Source organism: Gossypium raimondii, chromosome 2, assembly GCF_025698545.1.
Source record: "Gossypium raimondii isolate GPD5lz chromosome 2, ASM2569854v1, whole genome shotgun sequence".
Classification (NCBI taxonomy): Eukaryota; Viridiplantae; Streptophyta; class Magnoliopsida; order Malvales; family Malvaceae; genus Gossypium; species Gossypium raimondii.
This window is the reverse complement of record NC_068566.1, coordinates 41,176,081-41,194,527: the sequence shown is the minus strand read 5'-3', so window position 1 is coordinate 41,194,527 and position 18,447 is coordinate 41,176,081. Positions and strand designations below refer to the sequence as shown.

At 32.9% G+C, this 18,447-nt stretch overlaps 2 protein-coding genes and 1 pseudogene across 2 annotated transcripts; all 3 read right to left on the bottom strand.

The window, feature by feature from the left end:
• Positions 1–1,851: 1,851 nt before the first annotated feature.
• LOC128034532 (uncharacterized) lies at positions 1,852–3,339 on the bottom strand (the record flags this gene model as incomplete). The annotated part of the gene is made up of 1 exon (XM_052623015.1): positions 1,852–3,339. A coding segment is annotated over one exon (1,488 nt), but the record flags the coding sequence as incomplete, so codon positions are not given.
• Positions 3,340–6,231: 2,892 nt separating this feature from the next.
• On the bottom strand, positions 6,232–8,366 carry LOC105789695 (uncharacterized; annotated as a pseudogene).
• Positions 8,367–15,909: 7,543 nt separating this feature from the next.
• LOC105788816 (expansin-A4) lies at positions 15,910–18,083 on the bottom strand. Its single transcript, XM_012615865.2, has 3 exons — positions 17,805–18,083; positions 17,376–17,694; positions 15,910–16,723 (listed from the first exon to the last, which is right to left on the bottom strand). Exons 1-3 carry the CDS (start codon positions 17,953–17,955, stop codon positions 16,414–16,416), a joined length of 780 nt encoding a protein of 259 aa, XP_012471319.1. The 5' UTR covers positions 17,956–18,083; the 3' UTR covers positions 15,910–16,413.
• Positions 18,084–18,447: the final 364 nt, after the last annotated feature.

The following is an 18,447-nucleotide window of genomic DNA, read 5'->3' as shown; positions in this document are numbered from 1 at the left end:
AATCGTGGGCTAAAAATGAGTTTCCCATTGTTGTAGTATTCTTCTTTTGTTCAATCATAGATTCTATATTATTTTCTTATAAGGTAAACTACTAATTTATTTAATTTTTAGATATTTTTATTTTGGTTATTTGATTTTAAAAAAATTATTTTAATCATTTGTGTTATTAATATTTGATATTTTGATTATCTATCTATTAAATTATTAAGGACGTGAATTCTCGTTATTGGTAAGTAAAACATGATTCGATTCGAAAAATTAAATTTTTTTTAAATTTGAAGTTAATCAAATGGAGTTTTTGGGTTTTTCGAATAAGTAATTCAATTTTTAGGTTCGAGTTGAGTTGAATTTTAAAACTTGAATAATTTAAATGATTCAATAACTTGAATAATAAATTAATGTAAATACTCCTTGGCCCCTAACAGTTTTGAAAATGTATAAATTGGTCCATATAAAAACAAAAATTTCAAAATAAACTTCAAAATTTCTATAAAATATTTCTTTTCCAAAATTTTATATATTCAAAACATTAAAATTACTAAAAATATTTAAAAATATAAAATGCTAAATTATTATTTTTAAAAATCAAATTTATAAATTTGAGGCCTTAAACAAGTAAAATATCAAATAAAGTTTGTCATGGGTTTTTTTCTCTTATTTTGTTTTAAAAGGTTTTCAAATTTATATTGCATTTATGTTGTTTAACTTGAAATTTAGTCATATTATCAACCGGGTTTATAACCAGTCTAATTTTTTAATTGAACTCAAACAAATTCATTTGACTCAACTCGACATAAATCTCATTTCACTCGATTCAATTTGAGAACATTTCAAATCAAGTTAGGATAGAAAAAATAAAAAATTTTAACTAACTCGAACTTTTTACTCAATTTAACTTCAATCGGATGCTTGAGCATTCATCTACCTTAGGAATATTCTGAATTCCTTAAAAAAAATTGATTAAAATGGATTTTGACAGCATAAGCAGAATTAGAACCCAAAACAGAATTAACCCCCCCCCCCCCAATTTCTCATATATGAAAATTATTCCAACCAATAAAAAAGCACCAGCAAAACACTGTAAATTTATTAGCACATTAAAATTATTGAATGAATAAATGCCTTTAAATAATTTAAAATTTTCCAAACCAGCAGTCACTGAAAAAAGTGGGTAACATCATGTTTTTGCCGCTCATCATCCTCACCAAAAAAATGTTCTCATTATAGTTGCAGACTAAAATTATTCAATTTTATCTTGATTATTAGCTCAATGATCATTTTCTGTTTCAGTAACCTGATATATTAAGGCTATTTGCAATTTGTTACAAATTGTCAGATTTCATAATACGTCGTTTAAATGATTTATTACATATTTCATCCTTCAACAAATGTAATTGGGTGCCCATTGATGTAGCCTCTATCAGCAGCTTTGGCAGTTTTTACTTAGCAAGAGCAAACTACGAGCATTTGAACTTGGTTACTTTTGTGACAAAATAATTGGAATAGAGGAAAAGGGCATAATGGACTGAGCAAAAGAGGCCATATTCAAGAGAAGTTTAAAGTGAGTCACCGAAATCTCGATTAACCCTAAAAACTGGCTCAACTCTATCAAAAAGAATCTAAAATCCATTCATATACCCTGTCTCATCCTTGAACAGAACATGACACTGGTTTATATATAAATCAAATCAATATGACAGATAATAACTGATTACGGATTGCTCCATGAGCCTTGTTGGCAAATTGGCTCACCCACGCTAATACATACAGATACGTGGAGTTGTAACTTGTCTGTTTCACAAACATCAGCTTGGAATATCATTAAAACGATGATTCACTGGAGTTGGAGGATCAGCATAAATGATAAGTGCATTTCCAATGGACGCTAAAGTTACATTCAGATTCTTTACATTGTAGGGCTTGTCCATTGCAAACCTCACCGCAGAATTTACATGGAGGACAGTCCCATATGTTTTTCATAATAGTGAATGGATGTGGGTGTTTATGAAAAAGACGCTTGTCAAGGTTGCTTCCAATCTTCAGAAATGGGAGATCCCCAAGAGCACATCTGGAATGAAGAGAGTTGTCACATTCAGCACAATAGTAAAACCAATCATTTGGGTCCCTTTCATACTCACATAGATCACAATAATGTTGAGAAGGATCAAAATCATCAAAACAAGTCAGAGTAAGAGGATGTCTATCATGCTTGTACCAAGCTGTGAGTGGTAGTGTGGCACATTCTAGATCTAAAGTGAAATCACAACGCTTCGTGCATCTATATGCCGTGTTCCATGGGTCACTTTTTCTACGACAGGCATTGCAATTCGCTGAAAAGTTGTGGACTAGAAATAATGAATGCTCGTGACTTGGATGCTCCAAAGTGTCCGATAATAAAATACAGCGAATATCACATTCAAAGAATGACATGCAATTTCCATCATTGCATTTGTAGTTAAATCCATGGTGAAGACTTTGGCAAGCACTACATACAAAAAGTACTGCATTTGAATTTGTGAGCGTAAGCAAGTGCTTGTCAAATGGGTGTCGTTTGTTTCTCCGCAATTCAGCGCATTCTTTATGAAGAAAAAACTTACATTGCTCACAACTATAAAAAGGAGTTGAGATAGTCCTCATACACCCATCACATTGGCCACCATCATTCATCTCCCCACTAAAAGTGAGTCTTAAATTGTGATCATGGTAGGCATGTTTGATCTCAACTGCTATCGTAATCTCTCCAAAACTCATTTCTTCAACAACATCGGTAATCCAATTTATAGATTCATCAAGAGCTTCCATGGACCTCTCATCATAGTCTTCCGGGATACTTTTTCCATCCCAAACTGCTTTATCTGTAGCACAATGCACATGAACAATATAGTCGCAATCAGAAGCATTGCAATGGTAACTGCCATACCTCGTTTCGACTTCCTCGTAACAAATTCTGCACAACTCATCTTGTTGCGGAAGAGAATATGAGTGGGAAATAACATGATGATGTCGCGTTATCAAGATATTCCGTGGCAATGAAATGCAATTTTTATGGACAAGAAGGTCGCATATAGCACAAATGTAATGGGAGCAATCTCCGGTGGTACCGCAAAAATCACAAACAAATGACCTTTGTCTTGACAAATTCGTCCATGGGTGTTCATGATTTGCATTTGTGATTGTTTGTGGTGAGAAAAAATCATCAAGAGTAAGCTCAATCTTGCAAAAAGAGCAAGAATAAACAAACCCTTCCCACTGAATTTTGCACAAATAACAACTACAGTTGGGAAGATGAGTAGGTCGTTTCGGCAAGAGAGTAAGGGGATGCTTACGGCGATCGTAGGGGTGATATGAAGGTTAAAGAAGCATTTATGAGAAAGATGAAATGATTTTCCCTAAAAAATTACAAAAAAAAATGGTTTTCTTATGGTTTACTTTTTTCGATGATCTAGAAACATGAAATGATTAGTAGTGGGAAATAGATGGTGCAGGAGAGGGAGAGGTTTGGATTCCTGTAAGGTAAGAGATTGGGGATGGTGTAGAAGACGTCGTTGATGAATCAAAGGTGACTTGAGTAGGGAATTTTTTTCTTTATTTTTCTTTATTCTTCTACTGCAAGTTAACGGGGGATGGTGTAGAGGCCGTGTAGGATGTCGACATGGCAAGTTAAAGAGCCACCTCACCTTTTTGTTACGTTTGTAACGGTTGTGACTGATTTGTCATTTTTTAAAAGTTGAGTAACTGAATTGAAATCAGAGTGATTGTTTTATCAACTGCATCAAAGTTGAGTGACTATTGGTGTAATTTACCCTTTCTTTTATTTCAACACAATTGAATTTTATATTTCAATTAGAATTTCTTGGTTCACTCATTAAGTTTGTAATAATTAAATTTATTTAAATGTTGAAGGAATGAATTTTAATAGTTTTGTTAATTAAATTTATTTATCCTAACTTTAAATTAAAGAATATAATTGCAATAAAGTAAAAGTTAATATATAATCTTAATTTTGTAAAAAATAATAATGAAAGCTTATTTTTAATTATATAAAATTTGAAATATTTATTTAAGTGTTCTCTTAACATATTTTAATATAAATAATATAAGTAAAAATTTAATTTATTATACCCAATATAAAAATGTTGACAATTAAGCCATTATGGATGATGAATTATTGATAATAGAGACCAAATATTAATACAATAAATTTTGGAAAACATAAAATTGGAAACCAAATAATAAATTTTCAAATTTTAATAATTAAAATAAAACTTCTCAACAAAAACTTAGTGGTCAAAATTATGATTTAGATTTTTACTTCCAAACATATAATAGCATGTGGACAATGTTATGTTATAAGTTAGAAGATGTGGCAATATTAATGATTAGGTGACCATAATTTTATATTCTTAATTTTAGTGTCAAAATAGATAACTGTAAAAGTTGGTTGGTCAAACCTAAATGTCTTATATAATTGAATAATTATTTTCGTAATTTATTCCTATCATATAGCAAACTTCACACTTATAAAATAGTAATGTTTCATAAGCAACATAATGAAAAATAATTGATAGTTAATAATAAATTATTAATAGTAACTAACAAAATTATTTTAAAGATGATATCACATTCAGCACATTTGGAATGATTAAGTTATCATCTTTTTTTTTTCTTTGTGAATTATAATAATAAGGCAAAACTTAAACAACAAACGCGAACTAGCACGACTTGAACCTAGGCCATATCTGGGTCAATGAGCACCCTTGACTATCAAGCCATCACATGAGGTTCAAAAGAGTTATCACTTTTAGCATAATAATAAAACCAATCATTTGGGTCTCGTTCATTCTCACACAAATCACAGTAATGCTGTGAAGGGTTAGAATCATCAAAATAAGTTGAGGTAAAGTGAAATCACAACGCTTCACGCATCTGTAGACCGTGTCTCATGCGTCTCTTTTTCTACAACAAGCATCACAATTCATCTTTGCATCACTATTTAAGGGATTTTATGCAATAAAAAGTGATAAAAGCGAAGAATATATCTTGCTAAAGGAGGAATTTCGAAGAGATCTAGTGTAATTATCTTTTCTTTTTAACAAACATGCAATCAAAAAGTATTTTTATTTATCTCAAATTGTATCTCAATATTAATGGTGGTTGATATGGGCTGAAATAGAGAGTTTATTCTCATCCCACCAACTCGGAAAAATTTTTGGTGAGAGAGTTTACTCATTATAATTGTACGAGAGTAAGACTCCAACAAACATTAATTAGATTAAGCTTAAATCATCTTTTACAGTGAAATTCTTTCCAGAAAAAGTCCCATAAATATAGAATTAAATCTATTCTTAATTAATTTTAAAAAAATTTTGGAGTTATTTCCAATAATTACAACTCACATAACATAATTTTTTTTCCTGCTCTGTACTCACCAAAAAGACTAAAGTTTAAGGAAGAAAATATGCTATTTGGGCTGGAAGATTTTGCCATATGGTAGCTTTATTTGGTAAAACGAACAAAGAAAGAAAGGGCAGAACAGAAAAGTCTTTTGGGCTTTAAAATTGTGGCTGCAGAATTAGCCCTACTCTTTAACTCAGTTAATTTAATTGAGTATTATTGTATAAAAATTGATTTTGACAGAATTAGAACCCAAAAACAGAATTAAAACCCTTCCCCAATTTCCTCATAAATGAAATTTATTCCAACCACTGCAATTTTATTAGCACATTAAAACTATTTAATTAATAAATGTCTTTAAATATTATATAAAGTTTTAAAAATTTCCAGTCTGTTTTAATTTTTAAAATTTATTAAAAATACATTACAATTATTAAGGAAACTTTGCAATCAACAAAGATGAAACAGTACTAAAATCTAATGGACTAAATGAAGATTCCGCTCATTGTAGTTGCCACTTGAGTGAAGTTTAAAGTGAGCTATCAAAATCTCGATTAACCCCGAACTCAACTCCATTCATACACTCCTCTAATTATTCCCTGCAATTTCTCTTAATGCTGGGTAGAAAATGGTACTAGCCTTGTGGAAGTTCATTTCATTCATATACCCTTTTCCATCCTTCAGCACAACATGCACTGATTTATATATAAATCAAATCAAATCAAACCTTGCTTCATATTACAGATGATAACAACCTAGTAGAATAACAAATGATAACTAATTACCGATTGTGTTTCATCTAAACCAACTTCAAGCGCTCAAACATTAACAACAGAATGAAAAGCAAAAGCCATGAGCGTTGATGACAGATTGGTGCAATCATGAAAAATCATACAGATCTGTAAAGTTGTAACTTGTCTATTTCAATCCCTAAACATACATACTGCAGTTACAGTGGACGCTAAAGTTGCATTCAGATTTTTTACATTGTAGGGCTTCTCCATTGCAAACCTCACCGCAAATTTTACGTGGAGGGCAATCCCATATGTTTTTCACAATAGTGAATGGATGTGGGTGTTTATGCAAACGATGCTTGCTTCCAATCTTCAGAAATGGGAGATCCCCAAGAGCACAGCTGGAATGAAGAGAGTTATCACATTCAGCACAGTAGTAAAACCAATTATTTGGGTCCCTTTTATGCTCACGCAGATCACAATAATGTTGAGAAGGATCAGAATCATCAAAACAAGTCAGAGTAAGAGGATGTCTATCATGCTTGTACCAAGCTGTGAGTGGTAGTGTGGCACATTGTAGATCTAATGTGAAATCACAACGCTTCGTGCATCTATATACCATTGACGATAACTCGTATGCTTTTCTACGACAAGCACTGCATTTCGCTGAAAAGTTATGGATAAGGAACAATGAATGCTCGTGACTTGGATGCTCCAAAGTGTCCGATAATAAAATACACCGAATGTCACATTCAAATAATGGCCAGCAATCTCCATCGTTGCATTTGTAGCTAAATCCTTGGTGACGCCTTAGGCAAGCACTACATCCTGAAAAACGTGTTGTGTTTGAATTTGTGAGTGTAAGCAAGTGCTTGTGCAATGGGTGTCGTTTTTTTCTCGGCAGTTCAGCGCATTCTTTATGGAGAAAAAACTTGCATTGCTCACAACTATAAAAAGGAGTTGAGATAGGCCTCATACACCCATCACATTGGCCACCATCATTCATCTCCCCACTAAAAGTGAGTCTTAAATTGTGATCATGGTAGGCATGTTTGATCTCAACTGCTACCGTAATCTCTCCAAAACTCATTCAACAACATCGGTAATCCAATTTATAGATTCATCAAGAGCTTCCATGGACCTCTCATCATAGTCTTCCGGGATACTTTTTCCATCCCAAACTGGTTTATCTGTAGCACAATGCACATGTACAATATAGTCGCAATCAGAAGCATTGCAATGGTAACTGCCATACCTCGTATCGACTTCCTCGTAACAAATTCTGCACAATTCATCTTGTTGCGGAAGAGAATATGAGTGGGAAATAACATGATGATGTCGCGTTATCAAGATATTCCGTGGCAATGAAATGCAATTTTTATGGACAAGAAGGTTACATGTAGCACAGAGATAAGGGGTGCGATCTCCAGTGGTGCCACAAAAATCACAAATAAATGACATTTGTCTTGATAGAAGCATCCATGGGTGTTCATGACTTGCATTTGTGATTGTTTGTGGTGAGAAAAAATCATCAAGAGTAAGCTCAATTTTGCAAAAAGAGCAAGAATAAACAAACCCTTCCCACCGAATTTTGCACAAATAACAACTACAGTTGGGAAGATGAGTAGGTCGTTTCGGCAAGAGAGTAAGGGGATGCTTACGGCGGTCGTAGGGGTGATTAATCTCAAGGGGTAGCTCTGCACATTGTTTATGAAGGTAAAAGAATTCATAAGAAAGAGCACAATCTGAACAATGGTAAATTGGACCAGATAATGGTTTCAAACATCCGGAGCAATCGCGATTGACTTCGTCGTTATGGTCTTGAATGAAGAACAATGGATGTTGATGCAAAGAAGTAGGAAAATTTGGAGCAATGGATGATTGAAGCAAAGCACAGATGATGTGCAGATCGAATTTACAAGGATCGCAATGATAAACGAATCCCGAAGAAATCTCGTCACAAAAATCACACTCCCATTCACCGTCGTAAGGAGATTTGGGCAGAAGAGTGAGAAGGTGTTGAGGGTGGAAAGGATGATTAAGGTGGGGGGTTAACTCTAACTCCGCACATCTCTTATGAAGATAATACTTACAGTCATTGCAGCCATAGCTTGGACCGACTATAAGTTTCCCACACCCAAAGCACAGAGCTGCTTTATCTGTAACACTTTGGTGTTGAATGAAGAGCAAAGGATGGTGATGGGGGTGAGATCCATTAGATGAAAAACTTGGTTGTGGTTAAGCCTCCTGCTTGCCAAAATGGTGAGAGGAAGAAAGGAAATGGGGCTAAAAGGAGGAGGTAATTGGGTCCACCACCAGTGTACAAAATTGAAAAGAACGGAGTAGATGTGAATGCCTATAAAAAAGAGCAGAAATGATAAAGAAAGGTAAAATAGGAATCCAAAATATGATGATCCCTCAAAAGTCAAAACCGAAGAATTAAATTACATGGTACAGTTTTTATATTCAGTTCAAAATTAATCTTTTTCAAAACTGTGAATCATGTGCGATGAGTGAAGCCTTTTTAAGATAATTTCTTCTATTTTAAGAGTCATGTATTTTTTAATTAAATAGAGGAGTGTTTAATAATTGGACATATGCATATTTTACAATAAAAGATAATATTTACTGATTGTTTAACTAACATTATGATAATGATTTTCTTAAATTATTATAATTTTATGAGACCCTAAAGCAATTTTAATATAATAAAATTTATTTTTAAGTCAATTAAACACTTAAATCTTAATAAAGTAATCCAAAATTTGATGGTCAAACGCCCATTTATATTGTATTTGATAATATAAATGATAATTAACTACTATATATTTCGAAAATTAATTAATTTTGAAAATTTTAATTCATCATCCTGGATTCTATCGCATACTTCTCCAAAAATTTCAACCTTCCTTATTAGCATTCGAGCAAATAATTGTGTTATTTGATTTAGGGACGTGACTTTTGACTTATTCAATTATATAATTCAAGTTATTAGGTTTTTGAATCAACTCAAATAAGTAATTTAATTGTTTGAGGTGTAGCCCAATTGAACTTTTATAATTCAAACAACAAATTGGTGTAAATATCATTAGTATATTAAATTAGTATATTGCTAATTTAATTAGTCGAAATAGTCAAAGTTTGTTAGAATTAACAAACTATAGTTTAGTTTGTTAATAGTCAGTTTAGTCAGTTTTCTTCTCTTGTAATTTGTATAAATACATTCATTGAATGAATGAAAATACAAGTAAAATTTTACCAAATACACAATTTCCACATGGTATCAGACGTTTAAAGATTCTTCCGCATTTTCTCTGCTTTTCTGTATTTTCTTGGCATTTTCCTGGATTCTTTTTCCATTATGCCTGTTAATTCATCAACGATTGAGCTTTCTGATCCTACAATTCCTATTTCCATCCTTATTATTTGCATCCAAATGAAAATCCTTCGCTTATACTTGTTTCACCAGCTCTCAATAGTTCCAACTATCATTCTTGGTCTCGTGCAATGCGTCTTGCACTTCTCTCGAAGAACAAGCTTCAGTTTGTTGATGGAAGCATTACAGTACCATCTGACACTGATTCTCTTTATCCTGCTTGGGAACGATGTAACACCATGGTAATTTCTTGGCTTAATCACTCTATCAGTTCTTTCATCTTTAGCAGTGTTCTTTGGGTTAATACTGCATTTGATATCTGGAATGATCTTCGAGAACGATTTTCTCAAGGTGATGTTTATCGAATCTCTGATTTGCGATCTCAGATTATGCTTTTAGATCCTTTGCCATCCATTAATAAGGCTTTTTCTATGGTGATTCAACAAGAAAGACAGTTCAATACTGGAAGTTCAAAGGTGTTTGTTAATAATCTGTCTTCCTCTGATAATACCTCTAGTGTGAATGCTGTTACTAAGCGATTTGATGCTTCTTCTTCAACTGTTGACAAAAGATGGTGTATTTTCTGTCAAAGGCCTTGTCATACAATTGAAACATGTTTTCGCAAGAATGGTTATAATAATGGATACAGGGCAAAGGGTCAGGCTCGTGTCAACAATGTTTATTCTGATGATGTTGCTGAGCCTCCACCTACTTCAACACTAAGTGATTCCTCATCTAATAATTCTGGTTTTACTTTGACTCAAGAGCAATATTCCCAGCTTCTTGCTTTACTCAAACCATCACCCTCTCCATCCATTCCCTCTTCTACCTCTTTAACCAACAATGTTATCCGTGACTCTCACTTTACTCTTGCTACCACTGAAGGTATATCTTTAACTCCTTTTTGGATCATTGATACTGGTGCTACTGATCATATTACCTATTCTTTATCATCTTTTGCCTCATATAAACATATTAAACCCATCCTTGTTACTTTACCTAATGGTACCAAACTTGAAGCATGTATATCTGGTACTGTTATTTTTCATGAACATTTATGTTTACATGATGTTCTTTATATTCCAGGTTTTACCTTCCATTTGCTTTCTGTAACCAAACTTACTACTACTTTGCCATGTTGTTTTACCTTTCATTCTAATGTTTGCAAGATACAGGCTCTCCCATCCTGGAAGATGATTGGTACAGCTAGAGCATATCGAGGTCTTTATCTACTTGACTATCCATCTCAAACTTTTACCCTTTCTACTACAACCTTTACTGCTACTCATACTACAAATGTATGGCATTCTCGTCTTGGTCATCTTTCAGACTCGAGAATAAAACTTCTTTTACCAGAAATACATACTTTTCAACTTTTTGATAATTCAGCTTGTAAAACGTGTCACTTGGCAAGGCACAAAAAGCTTTCTTTTCCTGTAAGCAATTCTGTTTCAATAAAGAGATTTGATCTCATACATGCTGATATTTGGGGCCCTAATCCTCTTGTTTCTATTAATGGCCATAAATATTTCTTGACAATTGTTGATGATTACAGCCGTTATACCTGGCTTATTCTTTTAAAAACAAAGTCTGAAGTTCGAGAACATATTCAAAATTTCTTCCAAATGGTTGAGACCCAATTTTCAGCCAAAATTAAAATGATTCGATCTGATAATGGTTCTGAATTTGCTATGCCTTCTTTTTATGCTTCTAAAGGAACCATACATCAAACATCTTGTGTGGAAACACCACAACAAAATGGCTCGGTGGAACGAAAACATCAACATATTTTAAATGTTGCTCGAGCCCTCTTGTTTCATTCTCATACACCTCAATATTTCTGGGGATATTCAGTCTTACATGTTGTCTATCTCATAAATAGAACACCTACACCTCTCCTTTCCAACTTTACACCTTATGAAAAGTTTCACCAAACCAAACCAGATTACTCTATTCTAAAAGTTTTTGGTTGTTTGACTTATGCATCTACTTTAACAGCTCATAGGCATAAATTTGATTCTCGTTCTCGAACATGTATTTTTCTTGGCCTTTCACCTACAGTTAAAGGTTATGTACTTTTTGACTTAGATACCAAAATCATTTTCATCTCTCGAAATGTAACCTTTCATGAACACCATTTTCCATTTCTTCACAGTTCCTTGTCTCCTTCATCACCTTCATTACCAGTTTTAGCTTCCTCTCCTACCTATGATGAACCTATATCAGATTCATCTTCTTCTATTAAAACACCATCACCACCCACAAATACTGAACCACATATTGAACCACCACCCACAAATACTTAACCACATGATGAACCACATATTGAACCACCAACTCCAAATGTAACCCGTCCTACAAGAAACAGACAACCACCTCGTTATTTGAATGATTATCAACGCTCTTCTCTGCAGGCTGGTACCAATCTTCTCCCAGGTAATAATTACTCTCTTACTCAAACTTTTTCCTATTCAAACCTTTCAGCTACACATTTACACTATACTTTAGCCATTACTGCCACTACTGAACCAAAAACATACACACAAGCCGTAAAACATTTACATTGGCGAAAGGCAATGCAAGCTGAGATTAATGCTCTTGAACAAACTAAGACCTAGATTATTACTGAGTTACCACCTGGTAAGCAAGCAATTGGTTGCAAATGGGTTTTTCAAGTCAAACATAAGGCTGATGGCTCAATTGAGCGATACAAACCTCGCCTGGTTGCTAAGGGATACACACAACGAGAAGGTGTTGATTATTTTGACACTTTCTCTCCGGTTGCAAAGATTACTACTGTGCGACTTCTTCTTGCTTTAACTGCATCTCAGAATTGGTTTCTCCAGCAGTTAGATGTCAATAATGCGTTCTTACATGGTGAATTGAATGAGGAAGTTTACATGAAGTTGCCCCTTGGATTTGAAGGATCAGACAAGAGCAAAGTCTGCAAATTACAAAAATCTCTATATGGTTAAAACAAGCTAGCAGACAGTGATTCTCCAAACTTACAGCTTCTCTTTTATCCCTTGGCTACAAACAATCCTCCTCTGATCATTCTCTCTTTGTCAAAAAGGAAAATGATTCTTTTACAGCCTTGCTTGTTTATGTTGATGATATGATATTGGCTGGTAATAATCAACATGAAATTTCTACAGTTAAGAGTTTTCTAGATCAGGCATTTAAAATCAAAGACCTTGGTGAGCTTAAGTATTTTCTTGGTCTCGAGATTGCAAGGTCAACTGCAGGAATTCATTTATCTCAAAGGAAGTATTGTCTTGAGATTTTGACTAATAGTGGCTTCATGGAATGTAAACCAGCAAAAACTCCAATGGCAACCAAATCAACCTCAAAATTGCGAAGTGATGACACTGAATTACTTGCTGATAATACACTCTATAGACAGCTGGTTGGTCGACTCATTTATCTTACATCAACACGACTAGACATTTCATTTGCAGTTCAGCAGCTAAGTCAATTCTTGGATAAACCAACTGTGTTGCATCTTCAGGCAGCTCATCATGTATTGCGCTACTTAAAGAACTCTCCTAGTTCCGGAATATTTTTCTCAGCAACTTCTTCTTTGCTACTTCGAGGCTTTAGTGATTCTGATTGGGCTGGTTGTCCAGAAACCAGATGATCTATAAGTGGTTTTTGTATTTTTCTTGGTGCCTCCCTTATTAGTTGGAAAGCAAAGAAGCAAACCACAATGTCTCGCTCATCCTCTGAAGCTGAGTATCGAGCATTAGCAGCAGCAGCTTGTGAAATTCAATGGTTGCACTATCTACTTGATGATCTTCATCAACCAGTTTCTTCATCAACAAGATTGTATTGTGATAATAATTCTACTTTCTGAGATAGTCGCTAATCCAACATTCCATGAAAGAACAAAACACATCGAGATTGATTGTCATATTGTAAGGGAGAAAGTTTCAACTGGTGTGATACAATTGTTGCCTTGTTCTTCTAAAGATCAGTTGGCTGACATGTTTACCAAATCCTTGGCTACTGCTCCATTTCGAGAAAATTTGTTCAAGCTAGGCATGTTGAATATACATTCTCTAGCTTGAGGGGGGATGTTAGTATATTAAATTAGTATATTGCTAATTTAATTAGTCGAAATAGTCAAAGTTTGTTAGAATTAACAAACTATAGTTTAGTTTGTTAATAGTCGGTTTAGTCGCTTTTCTTCCCTTGTAATTTGTATAAATACATTCATTGAATGAATGAAAATACAAGTAAAATTTTACCAAATACACAATTTCCACAATATCATTTAGAGCTTCATCAATTTGAAAATGAACAAATTGCTCCTAGTAAAAACAATACAACAAAATAAAAATAATTTTCAACATTTTAAAATATCTATAAAACATTACAAAAATATAAAAATTAAAATTTTGAGACCTTAAAATTAATCACAATGCTTCGTGCATCTATATCCCATGTTCCATGGTGAAGTCTTGGGCAAGCTCTACATGATGGATAATAAATTTTTTAATTTTTTTTAGATTTACTCACTCTTAATTTTTATATGAAAAATATTGAAATTGTTATCACAAAAATTTTGGCCAAATACTAAGAATAAAATATATAGAAAAAATCATCGTATATTCCAGAGCGCGTAAAGGGATAAGATTGGGAAGACCCACAACCCATGTGCTCTGGCTTCACTGAACTAAATGCATTTGGAGTTGTGACCTTATTATGATGTCACCTCCCAATTTGGATATCTTAATTCTAAAACAATTTTATTTTTTAATGAATAAAAAGTTATTACATTTTAATTTTCATTATTTTCATCTATAATTTTACATTTTAGAATGAATTTTCTTTTTAAATTGTGGCAAGATATCATAATTAGCTTAATGATAAATTTAGTCACTAATGTTTGCATATTTTACTAAAAAAATTTTCTTTTGACTTATTCGAATTGTATAATTCGGTTATTCAATTTTTGAACCAACTCAAATAAGTAATTCAGTTATTTGAGACGTAGAATTAAATTTTATAATTTGAATAAAAGAATAGGTGTAAATATCATTTGGGTCTCTCAATTTTGAAAATAAATAAATTGGTCCTAATAAAAACAGACGACAAAATAAAGGTGATATTCAAAATTTAAAATATCCATAAAAATTACAGAAAATATAAAATTAAAAACTATATAAAATGTTCAATTGTGAAAAGATTTTTTTGTTTCCAAAATGGTAAATTTGAGTACTTAAAATAAATTATCAAATGAAGTTTACCATAGTAAATTATTTTATTATTCTAATATTTGCTTTGAAAGAGTTTTCAAATACATATAATCTCAAATTTATATATTGTAGCTTGAAATTTAGTCTATATTTTCAACAAAATTTTTAATTGGCATGTTTAACTTTTATTTTAATTTAACTAGGACAAATTATTTGACTTAATTCAATTAGAATTTCATTTCATTTGATTCAATTTGAAAAGAAAATTCCAAATCAAGTTAGGACGATAATGTTTAACTCACCAACTCAACTAACTCAATTTTTTTCAGCTCAATTCAATCGAAAACTCATCCCTAACTTCAACTACAGTCAATTTATAAATATTATTCAAACATACCGCATATATAATTACAAATAATTATATTAATTCATAATAAAATAAATAATTATAAATAAATCCAATTATTAAATAATTTATGAAATACACTAATGGGTCTAAGGAAAATATCCAAGTAACCTAAGATGTAACGTCGGGGTCAATAAAATATGTAATGCCTTAAATATTACTATTTAGATAAATAAACATTTTGAGGGTTTTGGATCTCTATTTGGTTCCATTTTTGATGATTTGATATTGATATCAAAAGATTTTATAAAATATAATATTAAGGTTTCAATTTATATATATAAATTTCATTATGATTATTTATAATATATTAAATTTTATCACACTTATAATATGGTTGAAAGAAAATAATTTTATTATAAATAAAAGAATTTTATATGAATTTGTTGATTTTGTATTCGATTTTCAAATAATATTTTTTAATTTTTTATTCAAGATTACATAGATGTATGAAAAGAATGAAAATACCCTTATAATTATATAAATTACCCTTCAAAGTAAAAATATTTTATTAATTTTACAATTGAATTAATATCGAGTTGACTCATAGCATTAACTCAATCAACCACTTTATATATATAAAACATAGATACAACTAAAAGTAACAAATTGAACATTAAAATAAAATTTTAATCGAGTGATAAATTTAAATTTTACTAATCTAATTAATGTGGATTTAAATTCTATAATATGTATATTTTTATTAACTTCTGTTAAAATAAAAAAACTAAAATATTTTAAACTAATTAAATTAATATTAATTTATAATACAACCCAAACATTGAGACAAAATGAAGCACATTGACTAAGAAACAAACCAAATATATTTCAATTCAACTACACATAAAAGGAGACACTCCCCAATCCAGTACTACATTTCAACACTTGGGCTGCGGGCTACATCTTTGTGCAGCCACTTCAGTCCTCACCTATTTTTCTTCACTTTTCTCCTTTACCACAAAACTAAAATTAAAATTAACAAAAAAACCCTTAATTCACACCACAGAACAATACACAGCAAAATAAAAGTTTAAGTAAAAAAAAAACACCCTTGTACTTAAAATTTCAATTGACATCCACCCCCAAAAACCCTATTTCTTAAAAAAGAAGTGTAAGCAACACCAAGTCCAATTGGTTAAAATGGAACTTCACCCTAGATCAAGGGTAAAAATGGTGTAATGGATTATGGTGGGAAAACTTCAATTCCTTTTTTTCTAATAAAACCCTAAACTTCGTTTAAAGTTCTATGGGGTTAAACTTAATAATTGCTAACTTTTTTTTGGGGGGGGGGGGTTGCAAAATCTATCAAACCCTGAAATTTTTGCCGGTGAATGTTTGACCAAACTGCCAATGGGCAGGAACGATGTTCCAAGAGGTAGAAGTGCGCCTGTCACTGCCTGTCACCCTGAACGATAGTGATTGACCAACCAAAACTGCATTTGACTGCCAGTTCTGACCCCAGTTCCGGCTCATGCTCATCCAACCGGTCCTCGAGCCTTTCACGCTCACCTTCACGATATCCCCCGCACCCGCGACATTGGAGATCAGCACCAAGTTGAAGTAACGGAAGCCATTGATTGTGAACCTTATCCCTCCCCTCTTCCGGCATGGCACCCTGCGTAATTATATAATAACCGTGAGCCCTTATGTTTTAACATGGAACACGGAGCATGATTGTTGGTTTTTGTTCAACAAGACAAGAATTAAGGTTCCAAAATTGGTCTTCAAGTACTTTGGAGACTGTGCGGTCGTCCTCTCATTTTATAATGAATGTTTTTTAATTAAATAAAAATATATTCACACGTACCAACATGTTACTCTAAACTTAAGTCCGATAAAAGAAAAAGGCAAGGTTAGTGAGTAAATGAGGAAAAAGAATATGGGTATTTTGGTAAAATTTAAAGTGGCCAGAGATAGACAGTAATAACTCTTCCGCCATAAATACGACACTACTCTTAATCTTTTATAAAATACAGAGATTAACGAAAATAAATAGGCTTCCGCATTAATTAAACATTTAATATTTGTGCATGCCAAAATAGACAGTATTGTTAATAACTAAAACTGAGGTTTCATTACTCGTTTTGATCCGTCAACTTCAATTCGTTTCAATTTAACCCTTCTAATCATATTCTGCTTTTCAGTCCAGCTGTTCATTTTCACATTAAATGCAACCAATTGAAATTTTCTGTAGTTGAAGGACTAATGTAAAATTTAACCATTCTGGTCTAATTAACCAAAAACCAAATGAGAAACAGAGCACATACCGGCGGTAGGAAACGGGGACAATGCCGGCACGGTACTCAGCAATCTTCAGGAACATGGGCATGGCAAGGTCAAAGTGAGTGCGAGGAGGGTTGCACCACCCCCCATTGTCGTTTGGGAGGGCATAGTTTGGTGGGCAAAAGTTGGTCGCCGTGATGAAGATGGATGGGCTCCCCGAATGACACCACTTTGGGTCACTGGCACACTTTATCTCGAAGCAAGCACCGCAGCTTAACCCGTTGTTGAACAATGCCGTGCTCAGTGCCGCCGTGCTGACTCCGTACCCTTGGCTGTACAAGTTCCCATAGCCACAAGCCCCGCCTGCAAGGAAAGAAAAATGTGAAATAAGGACTGGGTTTTTTAGAAGCATTTGAGGGATAGGAGTGAAATGAGGCAAAAATGGGGGGTTAATGAAGGTACATATAACATACCCATGGTGCCCGAAGCATCAGCACCGCCGTAGAAGGTGGCATGGGCATTTTGCCATGCTCCACCAGAGTAAACTCCTGGGATTCTAGCTTCACCCATCATCCACATTGAAGAGATAAAGATCAAAACGCTTATTACATTCACCATTGCCATTTTTTTCCCTTCAATTACTTCAACACTATGATAAAAGTCTAAATCTTGGCTCTCTTTTTTATAATAGAGAGGCAGCGAGGGTTATAGCCAAAGAGAAATGGGGGTTGAAGGTGAGTGTTAAGGGATAGGGTGAAGGGGGGGTACTTAAAGAGGAGGGGGTCTATCTCTTCAAGGATGGATTTAGGGCCCCATTGTTAGGAAAATTCAAACCAATCATCATTAATGTTGCTTTTGTTTGAAATCAATTTATATTTTTTCTCAAAAAGTATTCTTCTTAAAAAATTGTTTAATTGTAATTTTATTAAAATTGAGATTAATCTTTTAAATTGTATTACCATTGAATTAAGATTTTTGTCTAAATTTATTTTGATTTAAGGTTATACATACCTAAGTTTGATTAGGTATAATTTTATCTAAATTTATTTAAATTTAAATTTTAATTGATTTTTAATTATGATTTAAATGTGTTATTTGTAATTATATAAAAGAAAG

Coding starts and splice junctions, on each gene's coding strand:
- LOC105788816 (XM_012615865.2), bottom strand. CDS start 17,955: ATGGCAATGGTGAATGTAATAAGCGTTTTGATCTTTATCTCTTCAATG. Junction 17,695..17,804: donor TGATGCTTCGGGCACCATGG/GTATGTTATATG, acceptor CTTTCCTTGCAG/GCGGGGCTTGTGGCTATGGG. Junction 16,724..17,375: donor GTCCCCGTTTCCTACCGCCG/GTATGTGCTCTG, acceptor ATAATTACGCAG/GGTGCCATGCCGGAAGAGGG.